The sequence below is a fragment of the Musca domestica genome, unplaced genomic scaffold, assembly GCF_030504385.1.
Source record: "Musca domestica strain aabys unplaced genomic scaffold, Musca_domestica.polishedcontigs.V.1.1 2, whole genome shotgun sequence".
NCBI lineage: Eukaryota > Metazoa > Arthropoda > Insecta > Diptera > Muscidae > Musca > Musca domestica.
This window is the reverse complement of record NW_026712249.1, coordinates 22,496,029-22,523,929: the sequence shown is the minus strand read 5'-3', so window position 1 is coordinate 22,523,929 and position 27,901 is coordinate 22,496,029. Positions and strand designations below refer to the sequence as shown.

The following is a 27,901-nucleotide window of genomic DNA, read 5'->3' as shown; positions in this document are numbered from 1 at the left end:
CCTCTAACTGAGTTACCCACTTACATTTATAATAAATTCAATTAAAACATAAAACATAGAACATATAACGCCTTACAATGTAGCCCCATGCCTCTCTTCCATCCTCTCGCAAAACAAGTGCCACAGAAAACTGAGGAAAATTATCGAACTACTATGACGGCGTGAAATTCATAAAACTCAAGTGGCCCCAACGATGATAAAACATTGTTAGAAATGGACGACAGTCTGTCTGTGTTCAGCGCCCACCGCCACCAGAAACAAGTAAATGGTGTCTGCAGCACACAACAACATCACAACAAAAACACAGTTCATTTAATCTTTGGGTATTTTTCCTAACACACGCTGAACAGAAAAAAAACCTGTCGACAGATTTGGGTTCAAATTTTTGTTCAGTGGGGTGGAACGAAAAGATAGGATGCTAAAAATTCTGGAAATTGTGGACAATTTTGCCAAAGATGGAAGTCTAAAATTGCAACTTTTAAAGTTCTTTGACTACAGATGACCTTTGGAAGAATTTGTGGTTGGAGAAGTCATTCATATTAGCGGCCACGTCTTTTGGGCCCTAGAGGGTGTTTAAAAATCCTTTTAAAAAATCCACATCTTTTGGGCCCTAGATGGCGTTTAAAAATTCCTTAAAAAAAATCCACGTTTTTAGAGGAATTTTTAAAAATTCTTTAAAAAAATCTACGTCTTTTGGGCCCTAGAGGGCTTTTAAAAATTCTTTAAAAAAAAAAAAATCCACCCCTTTTTGGCCCTAGAGGATGTCTAAAAATTCTTTAAAAGAATCCACGCCTTTTGGGCCTTAGAGGTGTCTAAAAATTCTTTAAAAAAAATCCACCCCTTTTTGGCCCTAGAGGATGTCTAAAAATTCTTTAAAAGAATCCACGCCTTTTGGGCCTTAGAGGTGTCTAAAAATTCTTTAAAAAAATCCACGCCTCTTGGGCCCTAGAGGGTGTTTAAAAATTATTTTTAAAAAATCCACGCCTTTTGGGCAATGGCCTCTTTTAGTTGCAAATATATTTTTGCGAGACACCCTATTAGTTTTCTTGACAGCCCCCATAAATCCATATGCTACATTTTATGGTAATTAGTAACGGCATTAAATAATTTATTGATCTTGCCTATGAAATTGGGAGGGGGCTTCATGAAGCTTTTAATGCCTATAAATATGAGGTTTATTTCAAGGTTTGGTTCTACATTGATCCCCTATAAAGTCTTCAACAGGAAAATCTCAAAACATTTTTGGTCAAGCCATGACCACAAAATTTTTATAATTTAACTTCCATTCAGACCCCACCTATTCCAAAGCGTCGTCATAATCCTACGATTAAAGGCAGCATCATAAAACAGTGACACAAGCACCGGCACCAACCCACCAACATACCTACCCACCTACCTTACCCTAGTTATCGTTTACATGGCAAGCAATAAAAATTTATAGTAGGAAAAAAATTAAATTTTTACACACAAATTATTTTCCAAGGGATGACAGACTGAGGGGGCTGGAGGGGGGCTATGACTTGGTTGGCCGCTGGTTGCTTCTACTACTGCTCTCATTGATTCTTTGTGGTATTCAGTTTTTTTCGGATGATGTTCTTTTGTGTGTGTGGCCTTTTTAAACAGTACGTCTGCACCCTACATCATCATTAAATCGGTTCTCAAATGTCGGTGTTCCTTAAAAATAAAAAAAAATGAATAAAAAATCTTAAAGGTCCACCAATGAAGGAAGAGAAAGGCTTATATATTATTCAGGATTTTGCTCTTTCGGAAAGAGTTATAGGAAAATGTTTATTTTTTTAACACCAAAAAGTCTTCAAACTCTTTAACTTCTGAAGTTTACTTCGGAGGGTATTAGTAAACCTATTGCTCAATCGACCTACATCCAATTTTCTGTGTAAAACTATTTCAACATATCCATATGTAAAGCCTAGAAATCAACAGAGGCTTCAATAATTAATTTCAGAGTGTTAGATCTGTCCCTTTACTCAATACCAAATTTAGTAACAATTGGGAGGACTTATTTTGAAAAAGTCCTTGACAAGTATTTGACAGATCTTTCTATTTTTAGAATGCCCAAAGAAGAGATTTTCTTATAGAAGACGCTTCAAAGATAGTCTCTTTCAAAAAGGGCTTAGCCAAAAATTAAACTGAAGATATGGATGATTTGAGGGCACATTCGCTGTCGACATTTACAGGGTGAGGCAAAAAAACTCCAACAAAGACAAAAATGTTACATTTTTTAAAATTTTATTGAATGAGAGCAAAAAATGTCGGAATTAGCATCAAATTTTAGAATAAGTTTAGATTTGTTAAAATTGATCATCTTTGGCACGAAATATGGCCCAAAACGGCCAATGAAATCGTCACACGCTGCCTGAATGTTGCTCTGTGGTATTTTGGCCCATTCCCGGCGAAGCGCTTGCTTGAGATGATCGTCACTTGGGTATTTTTTAGTGCCAACTTTGCTTTCCAAAATACTCCAGACACAATATTCTAACGAATTGGTATCCGGATATTTTGGTGACCATTGTGTGCAAGAAATGAAGCGAGGAACCTCATTATGTAACCATTCTTGGGTGGCGCGTACTGAGTGCGATGGTCGTGAGTCCTGTTGGAATGTTCAAGGTGTGCGGCCAAAATGTTTGCGAGCCCAAGGCTTTAATACACCCTCTAGAATATTTCCGCGATAACATTCGGCATTTATTCTGATGACACGGTCGATTACTACAAGCGGAGAGCGACCATCAGCTGTTATGGTGGCCCACACCATCACCATGGCTGGTGCTTGAGTTCTGGTGGCCAACCAAAGGTGCACATTTTCAGCTGACCTCTTTGGCAAGTAAACACGATCATTTTGTTTGTTTACAAACTGCTGGACAACGAATGTTTTCTCATCGGAGCGGAGAAAACCAAATTCGGCAGTTCATCACTTTCGGCCAGAGAAGCAACTCTTTAGCTCTTTGACTCTATTTTTTTTCTGTTGGAAAGTCTTTGGAATTTCAATGTCTTCACCCCGAGCTCATTTTTCAATATTTTTGTGAATGAAATATTGCGATATGTTCAGCACACGAGCCATTTTTCGGCCACTGCGATGCAGGTTTCGATCAAGCCGCTTCTTTACTTTTCGAACCATTTTTGCTGATGTTGCTGTTTTCTTCCGTTCACTTCCTTGACATCGGGCTGCGCTATTAGTATCACGGTAACGAGCGATGGTACGAGACACAAAAGATTTATTCACATTTAAATGCTGGAGTGCTCTAACGATAGCCAATTGTGGTTTTCCAGCCAGATATAAAGAAATCACTCTATCACGCTAGAATTCCATCACGAATAACTTGTTTTCCGGGAAAATTCTCATCAAAATGCTTTTGTACACTTGTAAATAATTTTAACAGCTGTCGGACCAGTGGCTTAGAAATGACAGCAGTCTAAAGTTGGTTGCAGTTTTTTCATCTCACCCTGTACTTGAAACGTATGTTTAAAAAAATTGAGCTGTAGGTCTTTGTTAACAAAACAGATGACAGCAAGACAAGGTCGACATCGGTACTTGGCGAAATTTTGTATATCTTTATTATACCCTCAGCCATATGGCTACAGAGGGTATATATCATTTGATACGGCCAAAACGTGCCTAGTCGAAATAACGGTTTTAGACCCTAGGTCTCTTTGGACCAAATCCGTTTCAGAACATTTCGAGTCGATCTAGCGATGTCCGTCCGTCCGTCCGTCCGTCCGTCTGTCTGTCTGTCTGTCTGTCTGGCTGGCTGGTGCGCACTATAACTCTCGAAGGGAGTATCCAATTTGGTCCAAACTTGGTACATCGTAATATTTTTGTCAAACTTAGATCGAGTTCGGAGATGGGCAATATCGGTCCACTCCTTCTGGTACCTCCCCCACAAAAGTTCGAAATTTTCAAAAAATTTAATTTTTGCACAGAAAGAGAAATTATAGTCCAATTTTGCTCCAACTTTGCAAATCTTGATATTTGAGTCAGTGTGAGGTCGGGTGTGAAAATGGAAAATATCGGCCCACTCCATCAAGTACCTCCCCCACAAATGGTAAAAATTTTGAATAATTACAACTCTCATAAAATGTGATGTAAGTGTCCGATTGTCTTAAAATTTTACACATCCCAATATTTATATTAACCCAAGGTCTGGTGTTAAGATGGAATATATCGGTCCACTCCTTCTGGTACCTCCCCCACAAAAGGTCGAAATTTTCAAACAAAAAGAAATATTTTTTTTTTTGCACAGAAAGAGAAAGAATAATTCGATTATTCTGCTACCTTGCAAATCCTAATATTTGCATCATTGCTAGGTCTGGTGCGAAAATGGAGAATATCGGTCCACTCCTTCTGGTACCTCCCCCACAAAGGGTCAAAACTTTAAATAATCACAACTCTCATAAAATGTGATGTAAGAGTCTGATTGTCTTGAAATTTCACACATCCCAATATTTATATTAACCCAAGATCTGATGTTAAGATGGAATATACCGGTCCACTCCTTCTGGTACCTCCCCCACAAAAGGTCGAAATTTGCAAAAAATATATTTTTTGCACAAAAAGAGAAAGGATAATCCGATTTTGCTCTCACTTTGCAAATCCTAATATTTGCATCAGTTCTACGTTAGGTGTAAAAATGGACAATAGCGGTTCACTCCTTCAAGTACCTCCCCCACAAATGGTCAAAATTTTGAATAATTACAACTCTCATAAAATGTGATGTATGAGTCCGATTGTCTTCGAATGGCGCACATCCCAATATTTATATTAACCCAAGCTCTGGCGTTAAGATGAAGTATATCGGTCCACATCATATGGTACCTCCCCCACAAATGGTCGAAAATTTGAGATATATATTTTCTGCACAGAAAGGAAGCAATAATCTAATTTTGAAAAACATAACGCTCAAAGAAAGTGAAATAAGGATTCAACGCTTTTCAAATTTCACACATACAAATTATTTTTGCTAACACCAGATCTGTTTTGAAGATGATCCTATATATCTGCGAACACCTTCTGGTACCTCACCCACAAAGAGACACATTTTTCAATATTTTTATCTGTCATAAATTGCGAAACAACTCAGTGATTCTTTACAATTGCTATCCATCTGCTATAATAATATTTATATCATATTTATGTAGGTCCGATACGAAATTGACAATATTGACCCATTCTTTAAAAACCCACTCCATAGAGGGTGAAGAGAGCTGAGGGTATACATCTGTCGGCAAAGCCGACCGATACTTTTTTACTTGTTACATGTTTAAATATTGTTCCTGATGATGTCTACAGTCGGAGGAAGAAATATCGAGAATAATAAATAAATAATATAAAAACAACAAAGACATCTAGCTCAATTTTATTAAACTACATTTACATTTGAAATATATTTGAAAAATTCACGCTACCCATTTTGAAAAAATTCACGTTGACAACACTAAATTTCCTTGCAAAAAAAAAAAATAAATTAGATTTATTGGTGAATATCCCCAACAAATTCTCCATAAGGGTGAGTATCCTTTAAAATGTTCTTAAAAATTATCTTAAATATTTTTAAATTTTTTCTTAAAATACTTACATATTCTCAATAATCTAGCTTTGATGGTAGGTTTGAAAAAATTATCTTAAAAATTCCACACCTATTGGTCTATTAATCCTAGAAGAAACCCACACTAAGGACTCAAAATATCGTTGAAAATATTTTCTAAAAATCCAGTTCAACAGCTGTAAATACCCTTCAACAATGTTTAAACAAAACTCATAGTAATAGGTCTGAATATCCTTCGAAAAATTTATATTTGAAAAATATACGCTACACCTTTGAATATCCTCCAAAAAAGGTTTTGAAAAAATTCACGTTAACAACAACAAGTTTCCCTGTACATCCTTAAAAAAATATCGTGAATATCCCCAAAAATATATATTTAAAGGACTGCAGTATCCTTTAAAATATTCTTTAAAAAATATATTCTTGAAAAGAGAGCTCTGAAATAATTAAACAAATATTTTTAAAAATACTTGTTAAGAGCACTTATGCAGCTTGAAAAAAAATCTTAAAAAATCCACCATTATTGGTCTATTTATCACCAAAGAAATCAACGCGAAAAGCTCTAAATAGCTTTGAAAATATTTTCTAAACATCCAGATTAACAGTTGTAAATATCATTCAAAAATATTTAAAAAAAGTGCATAATAAAAGCTCTGAATATTATTAAGAATATATTTCAAAAATTCACGCTTTAATATTATTCAAAAAAAGTTTTGAAAAAATTCACTTTAAAGCACTAAATTTCCTTCAAAAAAATAATTTAAAAATATGTATATTTATTGGTGAATATCTTAATCTTATTTTTATCTTAAAAAACCTCGTTAAAATACCTGGATATCCTTAGTAATAATTCTTAAAAATTGTTAGAAAAAATATATTCCTAAAAATTTCACACTAAGAGCTATGAAAATTCTTTTTAGAATTTTTTTTAAAAATCTATGCTAAGAGCTCTTATGGTACTTGAAAAATATTCTCAAAAATCGACGTTTGTAGCTTTGTAAGAGGGCCTTGAAAAAATATTCATTAAAATTCCACCATAATTTGCCTATTTTTCCTAGAAGAAATATTCTTAAAAAAATAATCTATCGCTAAAATATTTTTAAAAAATTGATTGATGCGCAGCATCTGTACGGTATCACCTGGTCGACATCTATGTCTACAAAATTTTTTATTATTATTATTTTTTGCAGCTCTTTTGTTGTTGTTGTTGTCACTTTTTTTTCGTTCTTGTTATATGATGGTATTCGTTTTAGTTATTTTGCATACCTCGTCGCTTTTACACACTTGTGGTTAATGTCTTCTGTCTGGTTAGTTTATCGAAAGCCATTACAGAGCCAACATGGGAATCAACAGCGACAATAGCTGACCGAGCGACCATTTGAAAGTGAAAAAATGTGATTTAAGTAAAGAAAAAAATACCAACAACAACAACAAAAACATTGCCCAAAAGAAATGCAATAGAGATTGCAAAGAAATTTCACAACCCCAAACAAAAGCCGGTTCAACGAAAGTAAAGTGTGTGTGTATGTGTGTTTGTTGGCTTCGATGACGTCAAATCGCGTGTGCAAGTTTCGGTGAAAAAACGCGAAAAACGCTAGTGCCAAAGTTCACAAATATGGTGTTAAGTGAAAAAAAGAAACAGAAATTGCTCCCTCCCACACCACCAATGAATGGTGTTGTAGTTTTTCCCTGACAGTGAATAAATAGCAACGAAAATAAAGAAAATTCCAACAACAACAAACTTTATTTATTTACATACTCCGTGCAATTCTTTGCCTCCCACAATGTCTGCCTATCATTTCCCCCTTCTTTCTTGACTATTTTTATCCTTTATGCCGTACAATTTACCTCTGCTCGGTCTTTAAGGAAAATTTTTCGTGCTTAGCAACTTTTCTTAGATATCACGTTGCTGTCTTTTTTTGTTTTTGTTATTGCTGCTGCTACCGCTTCTTCTATTTGTTTGTTGCCATTTTTTTCCTTTTGTTGTTTTTGGTTTCTTCGTTGGTGGTGAGGAAAGCATTCAGGCGCATGGAAAAGTGTTGTAACTAATATTGTGACGTGATCTGGCTTACGGTCGTTGGGCAGCCTGTGTAGGAGACATGAGGGATGTATAGCCTCTGAACATTAGTGGAATATAAATAAAACAAGTTTTTTTTGGATATTTGTACTAAAAGGATACGAAAACTACTAAAATGTACTAAAAATTGAATGCTTCGTATTGGTCAAACGGAATAAGCTAGAATTCTGAAATTTTGACTCTAAGGTTATGAAAAGTACTAAAATGGTACTAAACTTCGAAAATGGTGCCATTTTCTATTATGTGAATGAATAGAGCTATGAAGTTGAAATTTGGTATGCGAATCAAGGCTGAGTAAGCTGAGTGAGAGTAAATTTGGTATCTGAAAGTGGATTTGGAGATGTATGCTCAGTGTGCGAACTGTACTAAATGGTACTAAATTTGGAACAGTTTTGAAATTTTCCATTGGAGTTCCTGTTGATGGTTGGCTTCTGACAAAGAGGTAGTTTTAGAAATGGGTACTACAAGTGCACGAAAAGTACTAAAATGTACTAAAAATTAAATGCTTGTATTGGACAAACGGAATGAGCTAGAATTCTAATGGAGTGCAGGATAGATATACTAAAGGGTTTTTGAAAATTCGAAATTTACGGTTATGAAAAGTTCTGAAATGGTAATAAACTTCTAAAATTGTACCATATGGTATTATGTGAACGAATATAGCTAACAACTTGAAATTTGGTATGAGAATCAAGGTTGGCAAGTAATTTTGATATATGAAGGTGGTTTTAGAAATGTGTACTAAGTGTGCGAATTGGACTAAATGGTACTAAAATTGGAAGAATTTGTTTTAGGATGAACGGATGAAGCTGAAGTTTTAAAATTTTGCATTGGAGTTTCTGTTGGAGGTTGGCTTGTGAAAAAGATGTAGTTTTGGAAATGAGTACTACAAGTGCATAAACAGTACTAAATCGTACTATATATGGTACTAAGAGAAAATATTCTCAAAAAAATCATTTTTTTGGCTTCGTTGGTCCTTGAGAAAATATTCTCAAACAAAATCCGGGTTAATAGGACTGAGTATCCTTTTAGACATTTTCTTTCAAAAATCCGCGTTTATAGGACTGAGTATCCTTTAGAAATTTTCTTTACAAATACACGTTTATTTGTTTGAATATCCTTGAAGAAATATTCTTTAAAAATTCACGATCATTTGTCTGAATGTGCTTGAAAATCATTTTTAAAAAATCCACGTTCATTTGTCTGATCTCCTTGAAAATCATTTGTAAAAAATCCTCAATTAGTTCTTGAAGAAATATTCTTTAAAAATCCACGTTCATTTGTCTGAAAGTCCTTGAAAATCATTTTTAAAAAATCCTCAATTAGTTCTTGAAGAAATATGCTTTAAAAATCCACGTTCATTTGTCTGTTAGTCCTTGAATAAATTTTCCTTGAAGAAATATTCTTAAAAATCCACGTTTGTGTCTCTGTTAGTCCTTAAAGAAATAATATTTTAAAATCCACGTTTGTGGCTCTGTTAGTCCTTGACGTATTCTTTAAAAATCTACGTTTGTGTATATGAATATCCTTGAAGAAATATTCTTTAAAAAATCCACGTTTGTGGCTCTGTTAGTCCTTAAAGAAATATTCTTAAAAAATCCACGTTTATTTGTCTGTTAGTCCTTGAAGAAATATTCTTTAAAAATCCACGTTTATGGCTCTGTTAATCCTCGAAAAAATAATATATATCCTTGAAAAATATTTTTAAAAACTCCTCAGTTAGTCCTTGAAAAAATATTCTTTCAAAATCCACGTTTATTTGTCTGAATATTCTTGAAGAAATATTTTTCACGTTTGTGGCTCTGTTAGTCCTTGAAGAAATATTCTTTCAAAATTCACGTTTATTTGTCAGAATATTTTAAGATATATTCTTTAAAAACCCACGTTCATTTGTCTAGATATCCTTGAAAAATATTTTTAAAAACTCCTCTCTTAGTCCCTAAAGAAATATTTTTTAAAAATCCGCGTTCATTTTCCTGAATATTCTTGACAATTATTTTTAAAAAATCCTCTGTTAGTCCTTGAAGAAATATTCTTTAAAAATCCTCGTTCATTTGTCTGAACATCCTTGAAAAACATTTTTAAAAAATCCTCAGTTAGTCCTTGAAGAAATACTCTTAAAAATCCACGTTCATTTGTCTGAATATCCTTGAAAAATATCTTTAACAAATCCTCTGTTAGTCCTTGAAGAAATACTCTTTAAAAATCCACGTTTATGGGTCTGTTGATCCTTAAAGAAATATTCCTAAGAAATCATGGACCTCTGTTGGTCCTTAAAAAAATATTCAGAAAAATTCCAACATAAGATCCTCGAATTCCTTGAAAATATTCTTAAAAAAGCCTCGTTTAAAGCTCTCTTGATCCTTGAAAAAAATTGTTAAAAAATCCTCGTTTGCAACACTGTTGGTCCTTAAAAAATAGTCTTGAAAAATCCTCATTTAGAGCAGCGAATATCCTTTAAATCTTATCAGCAAAAATGACCAATGACCCCATGGTTATCCTTCCCCTAGTTTTCATGTTTGTTTTTGTTGCTATTCTTGTTGTTATTTTTTTTTTTTTTTTCGTACATTTCCTACTCATAAAAACTCGCACATTATATTTAACGATATGCTGCTGCTCAAAAAGAAGACCTTGAAAAGTTGTTGTTATTGTTTTTGCTTTTGTCGGCGTGTTCATTCGGCTGTTCTTTCAGTGGCAGTACCAGTACTCAAAACTGAAAACTAAAGGTGTTGAAAACAAACGACCCGGCCAGTGAGCCAACCAGCCAGCCAGCATTGCATTGGAGATTTCATGGCAGTGTTGAAGTGTTTTTCTTATTTTTTTTATTGGAACTAAAGTGAATTTCTTTTCTATGGCCGTTTAGTGTTGTAATGAGCCATGTCTGGTAATGGCCATAGACACGGGGGCCGTCCATCCGTTCGTCATTAAATATTGAAATGAAAAAAGAGTGAGAAAAAAATCAAATGACATAAATGCTGGCTGTTTAATTGGCATTTAACCGAGCATTTTACAACAGACCCTCTAGTGTGTCATTTTACGGTGCAAAAACACAGACGTCTCGGCCCAGGCGTCGACATCACCCTCGTCGTTTACGTGAGATAAACATAGCGACAGAGATTCGGAAACGTGACTAACTGTAAACCATCGCCGTCTTCGAGTATGTGTGTTTCTCTGTGTTCGTGAGCGAGTGAGTGACAAAAGCAAGAAACTGTAACAATAAAACCCAACGTGAGCGTTACTCCTGTAATCCATATTTCACCCACTTTCTTTCATTTTCCCCGGAACCGAATGAAAAAGCAAAGACGAAACAAAAAAACAAAAGAAATCTGCAAACATTGTCGTGGAATAGTTTGAAAATAGCCACGTTTGGAATTACAAAAAAATTATGATTTGTTGTGTTTTGCTGGTCGTGTAACAAAATACTATTGATTCCATTTTTCATCCTTTCAACACTTTACCTCCCCTCTCTCCCCAACCTTTTCGTGTAAAATCATTATTGATTGGCAATAAATATCTGAAGGCCAAACTCGGTCAGTAATGGCATAAATTAAAGCGCAATTATAATGCATAAGTGTATGTGTGTTGTTGGTCTTGGATGGGAAAAAAGGATGTGCATCCATATGGTAATGCACAGTGTTTCGAAGCTAAAAAAATAAATAAGTAAATTATAATCGAAAAACTTAAACTGTGCAAAAATAAAAAATAATTACAAGAAATACTCAGTAGATTATTCAAGTAGGAATATATTATTCTTAATAATTCCACAAAATTTTGAATATCTTTAAAGAAATAATCTTAATACCTCTAAATGGGTCTGAATATCCTTTGAGAGGTCCTCTACGCATAGGAGATTTTTGAAAGGTCTCCTATCTATAATAGACCTTTGAAAACTCTTATTCCTATAAAAGAACTTTGAGATGGCTTCTATACAAAGAAGACCTTACACCGTTCATCTGCCAATAAAATTTCGTTTAGAGGTCTTCCATCCATAGAGAACTTTTGAGATGTCTTCTATCTATAAATGACCTTTGAGAGGTCTTCTATCTGTAGAAGACATAGGTATTCTATTCGTACTAACGCAATTAAATTGCAATTAAAGCGCAATTATAATGCATGTGTATAAGTGTGTTAGATGGGAAAAAAGGATGTGCATCCATATGGTAATGCCATATGGTAAACACCTTTATGTCACTCCATTTGTAACTCCTCGAAATATCCGTGATAGACCTACAAAGTATATATTTTCTGGATCAGCGTAAAATTCAAAGACGATTTAGCGATGTCCGTCAGTCTGTGTGTCTGTCTGTCCGTCTGTATGTTGTAATCACGCTTGGTTTCGAACGAATAAAGATAGAACGTTAACATTTTGCATTAATGTATATTTTGCCAGTAGGCAGGTTAAGTTCGTTAAGGGCTACGGTCGATTAAAACGAACGGAGAGCGACCATCGGCTGTTATGGCGGCCCACACCATCACCATGGCCGACGCTTAAGTTCTGGTGGCCAACCGAAGGTGCACATTTTCAGCTGACCTCTTTGGCAAGTAAACACGATCATTTTATTTGTTTACAAACTGCTGGACGACGAATGTTTTCTCATCGGAGAGAAAGAAAACCAAATTCGGCAGTTCACCACTTTCGGATAAGCGAAGCAACTCTTTAGCTGCTCTGAGTCTATTTTCTTTCTGTTGCGGTGTAAGTTATTGTACTTTTTGGAATTTCAATGGCTTTACCCCGAGCTCATTTTTCAATATTTGCCGAATATTGCAATATGTTCAGCTCACGAGCCATTTTGCGGCCACTGCGACGCGTGTTTCGATGAAGACGCTTCTTTACTTTTGGAACCATTTCTGCTGACGTCGGCCTACGCTACCAGTATCACGGTAACGAGCGATGGTACGAGACACAAAATATTTCCTCACATTTAAATGCTGGAGTGCTCTAACGATAGCCACTTATGGGTTCCATATATAAAGAAATTACACTATCGCGATTGAATTACATCACGAATAACTTTTTCTCTGGAAAATTCTCACCAAAATGCTTTTGTACGCTTTTGAACAATAGAATGAGCTGTCACTGGAATAATTTTAACAGCTGAGCGAGTGGCTCAGAAATTACTGCAGCTTGAAGTTGGTTGCAGTTTTTTCATCTCACCCTGTATACATGAGTCTTAGGATATAATAAATAAGACAATATTTCTCCTTAGCTATACGATCAATATATATCCAACATTTGTCGTAGCCATTGATTTCACTTCTAGAATCTTTCGAATTTAAGAGGCATCCACTAAACCTCAAAGTTTACCCCTTTCCTCGCCCAGCCATTGGCTTTTTTCCAGCGTAAAAAACGGTCTTTAAAAAAACTCCTTAAATAGTATTTCCAAACTCTATCACATGATCTACTAAAAATGTGAAAACAATCCTTGTCCCATATTCCTCGATTATTGAGATTTCCGTTTCCCTCAACAACTACAGCTGCTTCAGCCAGCTAATTGTAAATAATTTATTTCCCGTTTTTTTTTTTTTTTTTTCTTTTTTCTTTCATTTCTTTCGACAAACTCTGTTAACAATTGCCTTTCAATGAAAATCAATTTCCCATTGACCAATTGACTGAATGACTGACTGTTTACAAACTTGGCCATTGTGTTTTGCCATTCATTCATTTAATTTCTCGTTTATAAAAACCATTTAGAGCATTTGTAAACGACAACAGAACAGTGAGATAGAGGGGCAGTGGAGGGGTAGTGGAGGGATAGAGGGGGAGAACGACAATGTATATTTTTGGCTTACTAATGTATTTGCCAAAAGACTGAGGAAAAAACCCCGATACCGAACCGAAAACAATGGTTGGTTCTGTTTAACTGAGTCACATTAAAAAAAATAATATTTGTTTGTCGAAGAATTTAAAATGGCTTAATTTTTTCCCGCATCAGGATTATGAGAATTTTGTTAAATATTTATTTTTAAATATGGCATTTACGGGTGTCATAAATGTTGTTGACTTATTTGTTCAAACAGGAGAATACGTTCAGAATATATTCAATTGTTTTTCTTTCGAGACGGTCTTAATTATCTGAAATTTGCCTGGAATGGCAAAAACACCTTGGGCTTCAGATATGATCTAAATGGCTGGAAAGAGAAAAAAATAAGAATTGACTAACACGATCATAGCCCTAACTGAGAAAAACTACTATTTAAAAGTCAACAAATAAAAAACTGTAAGTTCGGTCGACCCGAGCTTTGAATACCCTCCACCATTTAGAACGAATTTGGCGGTTAAAAAAAAAAAAAATAAATAAATTAAAATCCATTTAAAATCTTAAAAATACCGTATGTATCCGTTCTATACGACGACGTGGGCTATACCAAAACGTGGACCTACACAATTTTCTTTCATAGGCTGCAGTATCCATTACGAACTTCAAATATCAAATTTGAACAATTCCGGTGAATAAGATCGCTGAAATCACCAAAATACCGAAAATAGGGAGGTACCATTATATGGGGGCTATACCAAAACGTTGGCCTACATGGATGGTCCATTTTCAATACTAAAAGTCCTGCAGACATAATAAATATTTGAGTAACATTTTATCAACCTACTTCATTTCCACATACAGGACGGACATACAGAACGGACATCGCTAAATCGACATAGAATTTTCAAAATAATATCTACTTTGTGGGGTCTAAAATGCATATTTCGAGGTGTTACAAACGGAATGACAAACTTATGATGGAGGGTATAAAAATATATTTTGAAAAGTTAAAGTCGAAAAATCTAGAAGGATACTGATAAGAATTTTTTTTCCAAGTAGTGCTTATTTCGTAAATGGTAACACTTAGGTCATGTCTGATTTGAGAGATAATTGGTTTTATCATTCCGCTAAACGAATATGGCTGGGTATACGCTTCAAAAATGCTGGAAAATATTGCGATATTCCTTTAAAAATTATGTTAACATTGCGGAATGTGTACGAAAATTGCGTACGGTTTTTAAAAGAAGAGAAGCAACGTCAATTACGTATTCCAAAATTGTCGTATTTAGGGCACAGAAAACCGGAACTCTTACACATGCATGAAAAATTCACTGTTGGGTGCGGATTTTGGTCGAGAGGCATAAGGGGGCTAATTTTCTTCGAAAATCAGCAAGGAGTGACCGTTACGTTATCGGCCCACGTTGAGAGAATTTTTCTTTACATAAAATGAGGAGGAGGATGTTGGCAACATTTGATTTTAACAGGACGGCAATACGTGCCACACAGCCGAAGCTATACTCGATTTAAAAAAAAAGTCATTTGGCGGACTTCTTACATAGAAATGTACCAAATGTAAATTTAAGATTGAAAAGTTAATTTTTTGCTAGCTAATCCTTCGAAATGCATTTCTGAATACGTCCCTAACCAATTGATCATATTCCCTAACCAGTTTTCGGATTGTTTATCATTCCATCAATTCCCTTCTTAATCTTAGCCTGACATATGTAACTTTTGACCTTAAATTTCCCAATACCCACGAAACTAATTATTTTCCAACACTCATTAAACTTTTGAATATTTCCGCCTTTGGTCCTCTCTTCCAACGACCTACATAAGTTTTCTCTACCAAAAATTTCTATTTGCCGCTGTCAAACCAACACGAAATTCAAATTTCAATTTCTATTTTTTTTTTTTTTTTGTTTTGAGTGAAATGCAATCTTTGAAAATCACGCCTTATGACATTTGGTGGCAAAAATCCTTTGTCGGCTTGCTTGCATTGCATGTCGATTGTCAAAAACTAGAAACTGTTCAAATGCAATTCAACTTTTCTAACATGCAAACAAAAGGATGTGGCGGATTACTGATTTTGCCGGAGGTGAAAGGTGGAATGTATATAAGACGCCACCGGCACAACTAATGCGATGGCTGAAAGGAATATTAGTATGGATCGTGAAATAAAATGTAAACCTTGTTATCAATAAGGGACGTGGGAGGTCGTCTACAGGAGAAGTCTTCTGTCTCTAAAATACACTGGATGGATCTTTTATCTACAGAAGGCTTTTAAGAGGTCTTCTTCCACCGAGGGGTCTTCTAACTATCTAGGGCCTCTGAGATGTCTTCTAACATTAGAAAGCTGCTGAGAGGTCTTCTAATTACAGAAGGCTTCAGAAGACATCTGATACGTCTTCTAAGTATAGAAGGCCTCTGTTACGTCTTCTAACTATAGAAGGCTTCTGCAATGTCTTACGCCCTTAGAAAGCCACAGAGAGGTCTTCTAACTACAAACTGACATTAGACAGCTTCTGAGAGGTTTTCTAACTATAGAAGGTATTACGAGATCTTCTAACTACAGAAGGCTCTGAGAGATCTTCTAACTACAGAAGGTTCTGAGAGATCTTCTAACTACAGAAGGCCTCTGAGGGGTCTTCTAACTCTAGCAGGCCACTGAGGGGTCTTCTAACTATAGAAGGCCTTTAGAATGTCTCAGACAGGTCCTCTAACTACAAAAGGCATTTTATAGTCTTACGTCCTAGCCACGAAAAGATCTTCTAACTACAATAGGCCTCTGAAAGCCATTAGAAAGCCTCTGAGAGGTCTTTTAACTATAGAAGGTCTCTGAGAAGTCTTCTAACTATAGAAGGTCTCTGAAAGGTCTTCTAACTATAAAAGCACTCTGAGAGGTCTTCCAACTTCAGACGGCCTCTAAGAGGTCTTCTAACTACAGGAGGCTCTGAGAGATCTTCTAACTACGGAAGGCCTTTGAAAGGTCTTCTAACTATTGTAGGCCTTTGAAATGTCTTCTAACTATAGAAGGCCTATAGAATGTCTCGGAGAGGTCCTCTAACCATAGAAGGTCTCTGAGAAGTCCGTTAACTACAGAAGACGTTTGATACGTCTTCCTATTATAGAAGGCCTCTGAGATGTCTTCTAACTATAGAAGGCCTTTGAAATGTCTTCTAACTATAGAAGGCCTATAGAATGTCTCGGAGAGATCCTCTAACCATAGAAGGTCTCTGAGAAGTCCGTTAACTACAGAAGACGTTTGATACGTCTTCCGATTATAGAAAGCCTCTGAGATGTCTTCTACCCTTAGAAAGCCTCTGAGAGTTCTTCCCACTATTGAAGGCCTTTCGAAGGACTTCTAACTACAGAAGGCCTCTGAGAGGTCTTCTATCCATAGAATCTATCTATAAGAGATCTTCTATCCATAGCGGACCTCTGAGAGATCATCCATCTACAGAAGGCCTCTGAGAGGTCCTCTATCTACAGATGGATAGATATCCGTAGAAGAACTATCAAAGATTCTCTATCTTTAGAAGGCCTCTAAGAGGTCTTCTATCAATAGAAGACTTAAGAGGTCTTCTATCCATAGTAGGTCTCTGGGAGATCATCTATCTACCGAAGGCCTCTGAGAGGTATTTTATGTATAAAAGTCCTATGAAAGGTCTTCTATTTATAGAAGGCCTCTGAGAGGTCTTCTATTTATAGAAGGCCTCTGAGAGGTCTCTGAGGGGGCTACTATCTAAAGACCTCTGAGAGGCCTTCTAACTATAGAAGGCATCTGAGAGGCCTTTTATCTATAGAAGGTCGTTGAAAGGTATTCTATATTTAGAAGAACTTTGAGATATCTTCTATCCACAGAAAACTCTTGAGAGCTCTTATATCTATTAAAGATATTTGCGAGGTCTTCTATTTACATTATTCCTTTTGAAGGTCTTCTATTTGTAGAATATCTTTACCTTTGAAAGGTCTTCTATCTTTAGAAGACCTTAAAAAGTCCTTAACGCAGCCTTGTAATTTTACCCAGACTAATCTACAACTAATCTACAATCGACTTTAAATTGCAATTTCCGTTTTCAAAAGTTTCAATGACGATGTTTTTAATTTTGTTAAGTTAAAAAATTTCACTCCATCTCCTTTTACTCCTCAATTACACTGTGCGGCAAAGTTTTATTTTTTGAATAAGTACAGTGAAAATTTTGCAGATTATGAAACTAGGACTGAAAGCGCTTTTAAAGCTTGCAACGCAAAGTAGGCTAAATAGACAGGGCAAGATTCCCTCTTTTCCAGAGTTTATAGAAATTTTGTGATTAAGATTTCTTGGAATCCTTGAATTTTAGGTCCATAGTGTTTTCAGCAATATTACAGATAACAATGCGAGGATTGTTTTTGTCCTTTTTTCAGATAACGATTAAAAACTCCCTTTAAACGGGATCTTAGCAAGTCAAAATATTTTACAAAATTATTCGTCATAAAATTCTACTATAGGTCCCAGATAACATCAAAAGTCTTAATCATACCTAAACGCCAGTAGTCGATGAGGGGGAATCCCCCAGCTCCATTTTGGTTACTCTGCCATCTAAACGCCGATACATATGTCTTCTATTTTTAGTTCCACTTTGATAATCTGCTAATTTTTTTTCTCATATTTAATTATTTATTTATTTATTTTTTTTTTTTTTTTATTACCCAGTGTAATTAATTTGCAATCCAATATTCTAAATATTTAGCTTTAGTGGTTCTTCTCTTCTACTCCCCATTTGGCGAATATTCAAAACCAATGCCAATGAAGGTCACATTGCCATAGAATCCGGACACTGAATTTTACAAATGTTTGGATGCTTTTGTGTGCGTCTTGCATTTAAATGGAAAAAGTTTAGAAAATGAAATAAAAGTTTTCTCCCTTAGCGGTTAACTTAACGTGCTGAGAATTTTGCTCGAGGTGGAGAGCTAAACTGCTGATGCGTAGCTACAACAAAACGGATGATTGCGGTTTTATTTCGCATTTTTTAGTTTTATCACGTTTTGAATGGTTGTAGTTATAGCGCGGAGCCGCTGCTGCACCTGTCGCAGAGCCATTGTTTTGTTGCCATTTGAAGTTTAATTTATTTGATGGCAATCATCACAGGAAAATACATAAGGAAGGTACTAGGATTGCATTACATACAGGGTGAGATAAAAAAACTGCAAAAAGTCAAACGCCATAATTTTTACATTTTTTTTTTAAATTTTTTATTGAATGAACTCAAAAAATGTCGGAAATAGCATCAAATTTTAGAATAAGTTTAGATTTGCTCGAATTGGTCACTCTTGGCCCGAATTATGGCCTTTAAACGGCCAATGAAACGCTGCACGAATGTTGCGCTGCGGTATTTTCGCCCATTTCCGCCGAAGCTTGCTTGCTTGAGGTGATCGACACTTTAGTATTTTTTAGTGCCAACATCGCTTTCCAAAATACTCCAGACACAATAGTCCAACGGATTGATATTCGGAGATTTTGGTGACCATTGTGCGCTGGAAATGAAGCGAGGAACCTCATTTTGTAAACATTCTTGGGTGGCACGTGCTGAGTGCGATGGTGCTGAGTCCTGTTGGAATGTCCAAGGTCTGCGGCCAAAATGTTTGCATGCTCAAGGCTTTAATACACCCTCCAGAATATTTTCGCTATAATATTCGGCATTTATTCTGATGCCACGGTAGATTAATACGAGCGAAGAGCGACAATCGGCTGTTATGGCGGCCCACACCAACACCATGGCCTGCGCTTGAGTTCTGGTGGCCAACCAAATGTGCACATTCAGCTGACCTCTTTGTTTTCTCATCGGAGAAAACCAAATTCGGCAGTTCACCGCTTTCGGCCACGCGAAGTGACTCTTTAGCTCTTTTGAGTATATTTTCTTTCTGTTGCGGTGTAAGTTCTTGCACTTTTTGGAATTTCAATGGCTTTACCCCGAGCTCATTTTTCAATATTTGCGGAATGGAATTTTGCGATATGTTCAGGTCACGAGCCATTTTTCGGCTACTGCCACGCGGGTCAAGTGATCAAGTCGTTTCTTTGCATTTCGAACCATTGCTGCTGATGTTGCTGTTTTCTTCCGTCCACTTTCACAAAAGATTTATTCACATTTAAACGCTGGAGGGCTCTAACGATAGCCACTTGTGTTTTCCAGCCAAATAAAAAGAAATCACACTATCGCGCTTGAATTCCATGACGAATAACTTTTTTCTGGAAAGTTCTCACCAAAATGCTTTTGTACGCTTGTAAAGAATATAATGGGCTGTCACTGGAATAATTTTAACGGCTGTCGAACGTGTGGCTTAGAAATGACAGCAGTCTAAAGTTGGTTGCAGTTTTTTCATCTCACCTTGTATAGGCTCCACCAAGAATTTTTTTTCGAAAATTGATTAATCTATTTTAACTTCGGCAGTGTGGCACGTACCGCTGTCCTGTTGAAAATAACTGTTGCCAACATCCTCCACATCAATTTTTGTGAACATAAATTCGATCAACGTGGCTTGATAAGGTACCGACCACTCCTTGCTCATTTTCGACCTCTTAAGTGTGAGTTTTTTTTTAATATAATCTTAACGATCTTTCGTTCAGACAAGCCCTCCTTCTGAAAGCCTGAGGAACATCCATCGTTTACCTTAGAATAGAAGTCTTCTTTCTTAAAAACGTTCAACCCTGTTCCCCCGGATTTTCATCTTTCTCCTCAATCTTCCCATGACCCTAAATTGCATACATTTTATTTCTCCCCTATCTCACCTTGAGCCACTGTCTTGCTTCCCCTAACCGAGAGAACATTGTTTGCATGCCATTTTGTTGCTGATTGCTGTCAGATGAATCGTTCCGATGCTCTGGTCTTTTCCATTCTATCCCCGTTTGGATGAGTAGCATATGAGTGTGTGTGTGTGCTATTGTGTCTCTGACATGAATGACAATAACGGAACGTAACGTGGTAAGCGGTGTGTAAATGACATTAAATGAATGACAATAACAATGGTGACTTTTATTTTGCGTTTTTCTTTTTTTTTAATTCAATGATGCCGCAATGGGAAGTGGCCAATCGTTGTTGTTTTATTCTTCTTTGTCATTGTTGTTGTTTGATTTTATGGACCGCATGTTTGAGAGCATGACCTTGAAAGAGATGCCAAAGATCATCTCGAAATTTCAGGGTTGTATTAGTAAAATTTTTATTGAAAGACCTCTCCAAAATCTTCCATGTAAAGAAGGGTATTTTAAAGGTTATTTTTTCAAAGAAGGGGTTTCCCGGGGCTTCATTAAGACATCTAAAATTCGTTGAGGCATCAGAGACTTCTCTTGAGGCATAACATTCCTTCTTCTAAGCAAAAATCACTTTTCATGGCATTTTGTACAAGGACGATTATATAAAATGACCTGTCAGAAATCTTCTTAAAATAAAATATCTCCAAAGGTCTTATGTGAAAAGAAGTCCTAAAATGAAAATCTATACAAAGAAGACCTTTCGTTCTACAGAAACAAGAACAAGAAGAAGACTACGGCTCAAAGATTTCTCCAATGTCTATCATATAAAGAATATCTCAAGCAGGTCTGCTGCAGATAAAATTTCCCTCAAAGGTCTTCTATAGGTAGAAGACGTAATAACAATCTTCGGTAGATAGAAGACGCCTAAAGGTCCTCTCAAGGGTCTTCCGGACATCTCTTAAAGGTATTTTATGTATTGAGACGCTCTCGAAGATCTTCTTTAGATAGAAGACCTCGGAAAGTTCTTCGATGGGAAAAATATCTATCAAATGACTTCTATGGGTATTTGACCTTTCCAAGATCTTCGGGATATAGAATATCTCTCAAAGGTGTTCTATACCTACAAGAGCTCCCAGAGGTATTTCGAACATATATGATCTCTCAAGGGTCGCCCAGAAATCTCTTAAAAGTTGTTTTTATATCATGAGGCACTCTGGAAGGTCAAAAGACAAGAAAAAAGTATTAGGCCCTTCAAAGACCTTCTGGACATAGAAGATCTTTCAAAGGTCTTCTATGCCTAGAAGAGCTCTCAAAGTGTCTTAAAAGTATTGAATATATCTTGAGGTGCTCTGGAAACTCTTCGCAAAGGTCTTCTATTCCCAAAGAACTTCTGTAGGTATTAGACCTTTCAAAGGTCATCTAGGCTTAGGAGAGTTCTCATAGGATTTATATACCTAGAAGAGCTCTCAAAGGTATTTTGTACATAGAGGAACTCTGAGGGATTTTTCGGACATCTCTTAAAGGTCTTTTATATCTTGAAGTGCTGATGAAGTTTACTAAAGACTACTAAAGACTGGAAGGTATTAAATAGACAAAATACCAGAAAAGGGTGTTAGACCCTTCAAAGATCTGCTGGACATAGAAAATCCCCCAAAGGTCTTCTATACCTACAAGAGCTATCAAAAATATTTCATACATAGAGGACCTCTCAAGGATCTTTCGGACAACTCTTAAAGTTATTTTATATCTACAGGTGCTTTCGAAGATCTTCTATAAACAGAAGACCTCGAAAAGCTCTTCTATGAATAAAGTATATCTCAAAGGACTTCCATGGGTATTGGACTTTTCAGAGATCTGCTGAAACCCAAAACCACCTTTATATCTTAAACACAGACACCAACAGTGACATCTTTATCAAATTTCAGGATTTAAGCTGTATTCCTTCACCCTTTACCAAATCTAGTACTTTTTACTACAATTACTATTTCGTACAATTTTAGTAAACATATCTAGAACCACCTCCACATCTCAATTCCAGATACCAACAGAGACCTCAATATCAAATTTGAGGATTCCAGGCCTATCCCTTCACCCAATACCAAACTAAGTACTATTTAGTACTTTTCTTACAAATATAGGACGCATTTCCAAACCCACCTTTTAAATTCTTCTTGTATGGAGGACCCCTAACTTATGGGAGATCTCTTGAAGGCGTTTTATATTTAAAAGACATTTTCGATGCCTTGTATCCAACGAAAGCTCATTAAATCTTGCTTCCATAATTTCCATATTCCCTTCTCCCTGACCAGCTGTTGCGTATCATTTTTTTTCCTTTGTCCTTGAATAAAACACCCTTCAATATCTTGTCATTCGCAATAGAACCAAGGTGATACGCCACAAATAACCCAAAACGTGACTATACTAAATAAATAGAGAGAGCATTAGCTATTCCGAAAATATTTAAAATCAAACAAAAAACGAACGATTTATTAAAAAAGAAAAACAACAAAAAGTAAACAAATAATCCTGCACTCTAAGGACATCTCAGCATGGATCTATCACAGTCAATGCGACGTAATTCCTTTTCGTCTCAACAAAATATTGCCAATGATGTAATTGCGGATATCTATGTGGCCAGTGATGTAGCCGATGAATTTGCCAGCTTTACCACGGCGGATATGTCATTGGCCAAGGCTATGACAACAGGTCTAGGTGATGAGGATAACTTGGCCAAAAAACCCCTTGGGGGCGGGGTAAAGAAACGCCATGCAAAGACAACTGGCAAACGAAGTTATTCTGTGGATGCCATAAAATTTCAATATCCTCAACAGCAACCACCCATGCAATCGTCGTCAAAGGATAACCAGCTAAAGTCAGAAATCCTCAATGCAGCAGAATTGTCATCGTCAGCTGTAGCAGCATCCTCTTCGTCTTCTCAAACCCCTGCTCATTTCTCACAACGTCAACGCAGCCAATCTGCCCAATTCTTTGCCGGCCATTTGTGTGCCATTGATAAATTATCCTCCTCCTCTTTCTCCCCGACACTGGAACGGCGAGAAGATGACACCCTGGCCGAAGATTTAGAGGATTGCACATTAATCGATTCCATGATAGCTGAATATAAATTTCCATTGGAGGACTACAACAACAATGGTGACGATGCACCAACCAGCCATCATTTCAGCGATGACGACGACGATGAGGAGGATACTAATTATCAGGATCTGTTGGAGGATACGGGTGACCCTCTGCTCGAGTGTTCATTAAATCCAGCAGAAGATAATGACGCCGGTCCCGACACCACAGACGACATTACCCAGGCATCGAGTTTCGATGACGACTGTTATGTCATCGATAATCCCTATCCGCTGAGGAATGAGTGAGTGTTTCGTTGTTGTTGTTGTTATTATTTTTCATAATTATTGTTCTTGTAAATATTTGAAAACAAAACTTAATTACCCAGAAATGAATTTTTATTATTATTTATTGGGGTAATTTTTATTTTGAAAAATTAGTTCACAGAGATCTGCGCTGCGCTGAAGAATTTATTATCAGTCCCACAAATTATTTTTCTCATTTAATTTTTTTTTTTATTTTAAATTTCGAATTATTAATTGTGGTGCCTTAATATTTTTGGGTGGCAAGCTCTGCTAAATACCTGTTGAGATTTGCGTTTCGTGGGGGTGTTGTGAGGTGAGATGCGACAACATTCATTGGCATCATTTTAAATGTCAAACAGACAATTAAGAATATTTTTGCTGTAAATTAATAATTTCTTGCGGTTTAAAGAGCAACGTAAATAGAAGAGAAAATAAGTGGTGGGGTAGTCGGTTAAAAAAAAAGAAGAAGATGACGAGGTAAAATATATTAAAAATGCGTAAAAATTATTTTTAGTTCAATGGACCATTAGAAAAAGATAGCAAGTATTTTATAATTTTTGATCGACAAAGACTCCAATTCCTCGACTACGTCTTTTGTATATTTTCTCCAATAGCTAATCAAGCAAGAAATACATCAATGTTCTGTTTTTTGAACAGAATAATTTTACTGTTCTACAAAATTCAATTTTTACAATAATTACAAGAAAACTCCATCTTTTTTGGGGGAGGAGGTATCAGAGCTAGTTTGCAGAAAAATTCATTCACATCAGATCAGGTTTGGATGGAATCGCTGGCTTGTTTCGCATGTTATGAGAAACTTAAATATATAAAATTGTGATGGTTTGTGGGATAGGTACCACAAGGGGTAGGTCGATATATATCAACTTGACAGCAGATCTTGTATTAGTAGAAATACTGGGATGTGTGAAATTTAAAAATAACCTGATGCTTATTTCGGATTTTATAATCGTCGTTTTATAATCGTTTGTGGGAGAGGTACAAAAAGGAATTGTCCGATCTCTACCGTCTTTAAAACAGATCTTGTGTTGATGGAAATATTGAGATGTGCCAGGTCTGAATGGAATCGGATTGTAATTTTGGGTTATATGAGCTTCAATCACATTCAATATTTTTACCCTCTGTGGGGGAGGTACCAGAAGGAGTGGACCGATATATTCCATATTCACACCCGACCTTGGATTAATAAAAATATTGTGATGTGTGTGATTTCAAGACAATCGGACTCTTACTTCACATTTTATAAGTTATATAAGATAATTATTTAAAACTGTGACCCTTTGTGGGGGACCTGACCTAGCACTGATGCAAATATTAGGATTTGCAAAATGGGATCAAAATCAGATTATCCCTTGAAGAAGAAATTTGGAGAGAGACGGATGCTTATTTCAAATTTTATGAGAGTTACAACTATTTAAAATTCTGATCCGTTGTGGGGGAGGTACCAGAAGAAATGGTCCTACCATCTACCATCTCAATAACAGATCTTGTGTTAATGGAACTTTTTAGATGTGCCACGTCTGAGTGGAATCGGACTATAATTTCAAATTTTATGAGCTTCAATGACATTCAAAATTTTGGCCCTCTGTGGGGGGATGGTACCAGAAGGAGTGGACCGATATATCCCATCTTCATAGCAGATCTTGTATTAGTAGAAATAAGAGTTATAATTATTCAAAATTTTGACCCTTTGAGGGGGAGGTACTTGATGAAATGGGCCGATATTGTCCTGACCTAACACTGATACAAATATTAGGGTTTACAAAATTGGAGCAACATCGGATTTCCCCTTCTCTTTCTGTGCAGCAAAATATTTTTAACCTTTTGTGGGAGATGTGCCAGAGGGGGTGGACCGAGCTCGATCTAAGTTTGATAATAATAGTGGATCATATCAGGTACTCCCTTCGAGAGTTATCGTGCGGCACAGTCAGACGGACGGACGAAAATTCCTCCAAATGTCCTGAAGCGGATTTGATACAAGGAGACCTAGGGTCTAAAACCATTATTTCGATGAGGCACGTTTTGGCCGTATCAAATGATATGTACCTTCGGTCGCCATATGGCTAGGAAATGAAAATGTGAAAAGTGGATTTGAAGATCAAAACCCCAAAGGAGTTTCGAGTTATTAGGTCAAATATTGTTAAGGCATTTAAACAGTTTTTAAGGCAAAGGGTCTGTCATAGGCTGTAGTATCCATTACCAATATTTGAAGCAATTCCGGTGAATAATGTCGCTAAAATTATCAAAATACCAAACATCGGGAGGTATGAGGGCTATACGATGACTTGGACCTGCACAGACAATTTTCTGTCATAGGCTGTAGTATCCATACGAACTTAAAATACCAAATTTGAAAAAATTCCGGTGAATAATGTCGCTGAAATCATTAAAATACCGAATATCGGGAGGTACCGTTATGTGGGAGCTATACCAAAACGTTGACCTACATGGCCCATTTTCAATACCAAAAGTCCTGCAGACATAATATACATTTGAGTAAAATTTTATCAAACAACCTTATTTCGTTCGGGAGCTAGAGTGATTTCCACAGACGGACGGACATCGCTAAATCGACATAGAATTTTATGCTTATCAAGGAGATATACTTTGTGGGGTCGAAAATGTAGATTTCGAGGTTTTACAAACGGAATGACAGACTTTATAATCCCCCGATACTATGGTGGAGGGTATAACAAGTCATTTTGCGGACCCTATATTAAAACAGAATTTTATAAACAGGAGCCCTTCTATTGATCTTTTATATAAAGCATCCCCATAATAAGAATCCTTGGATAGAATATGTTTTGACTACATTTTGTGGAACGGATTTCCTGGAGATCTCCCTTAGAGATTGGTTTACTTGATGTCTATAACTTTATTACATGGAACACCCTTCTGAGGTGTTATGTCGGAAGAAGATGGACTGACGGCCTTTTCAATATAGAGTATCTAAAACTTTTTTAAATATAATATTTTGGGGTCTTCCGAAGATCTCCATTATATTGGTTTACTTGATACGTTTAACCCTATATGAATTTTGAATCTTCCATATGCGGAAGACTGGGTGCAGGTCCATTAATATTAAAACTATATTCTTAAAATTAACATATATTTATTTAATATCCGTCATCAAAATCCGCTTCAATTTAGTCCACAATTTTGAATTTGGACCCCTCCCTCCCCTTCCTAATTTTTATATGGGTGCAGAAAATATCACATTATCGATGTGCAACATGTTGAGCACTTTTCAATTTGCGCCGACCAGAAATAGTCGATGCTGTGCTCTGCTGCGAGCCATCGAATCAAATGGCCAAACCTATTGGGGGCACACTCGTGCCGCAATGTGACGCCACTCTGACGATGATTGTTCTCAAACACAACACAATGGCGTTTAAATAATTAAAGCATTTTATTTTTAGAAACAAAACAAAAACGATCGCTTAATCAAAATTGTTGTGTTGACGTTGTAGTTGTAGTTGTTGGATCTGATAAAAACATATGTTGTGTTTGTTGTTGTTTGTGTTGCTATATTTTTGCCAGCGAACATGTGTGCAAAATTTGTTGAAAATCTTAAAAATGTTGGCATCTTGAAATCGGCACTAATTTAGGGTGTGCAACGACGACCGAACACATTATGGTCAAGGTATAGATATTTATCTTTCTTTTCCCCCGGCCCCCCGACCAGATACATCCCAAAGACATGAGAAAAGTGTGAATGTTTTCTTTTTGTGACAACAAAATGAATTTTAATAATTGAAATGTTTTTCAACAGGTGACGCGAGGAAAGGGGATAGGTGATGAGTTTGCTTTATTTCACTTCCTCTTAAATATTTGTCATATCTTAATTTGTATTTTTGGTTATTCTAATGAAAAACAGATTGCTTCTGGGGTGTGGATGGGGTTCAGATGCACTTTACAGTTTATGTAGATGTTTTCCTATTGATTTGTATTGTTGTTGCTGCTGTTGTTATTCGGGGTATTTGGTCATCGTTGCGCTTTAGCCTTCATTTAATTACCTTAATTAATAACACTCATACGTCATGGGGTGACAAATTATGTTGAGTTTTGTGGTCACCAAATGCAGTGCAGAATTTCAAATGGGAAAATCAATGCAATTTTCGTGATTATTTATGATAATCATGTTCGAAATGTGAATGTGGGCATCAAGGCGGAAGGTATATTTCAGGTAAATAATTAGGACATTTTTTTAGAATAATTGAAATATGGTATGTCGTCAATGGAAGAATTGTAAAAACGTCGTTTGAAGATTTCAGGAAGGCCTTTTATGTATAAACGAGACGCATAAAGTCGCCGATGTTTGGAAGAGCTAATATCAGTTTAAAACAAGTTAAGAAGTATCAGTCAGTTTTGCCGACATATAT

General features: G+C 36.2%; 1 protein-coding gene across 9 annotated transcripts in view; it reads left to right on the top strand.

Annotated features, from left to right (window-relative positions):
* LOC101893244 (cytosolic purine 5'-nucleotidase) overlaps positions 1-27,901 on the top strand; it is a 110,212-nt gene that overhangs the window by 54,863 nt on the left and 27,448 nt on the right. Inside the window, exon 1 of one of the 9 annotated variants that reach the window (XM_005179502.4) lies at positions 22,548-23,500. The exons of the other annotated variants lie outside the window; for them this stretch is intronic. Coding sequence (XP_005179559.1) covers positions 22,671-23,500 — 830 coding nt within the window. The 5' untranslated portion in view covers positions 22,548-22,670. Of the gene's footprint in view, positions 1-22,547; positions 23,501-27,901 lie in introns of those variants that run through there. 9 annotated transcript variants of the gene reach the window in all.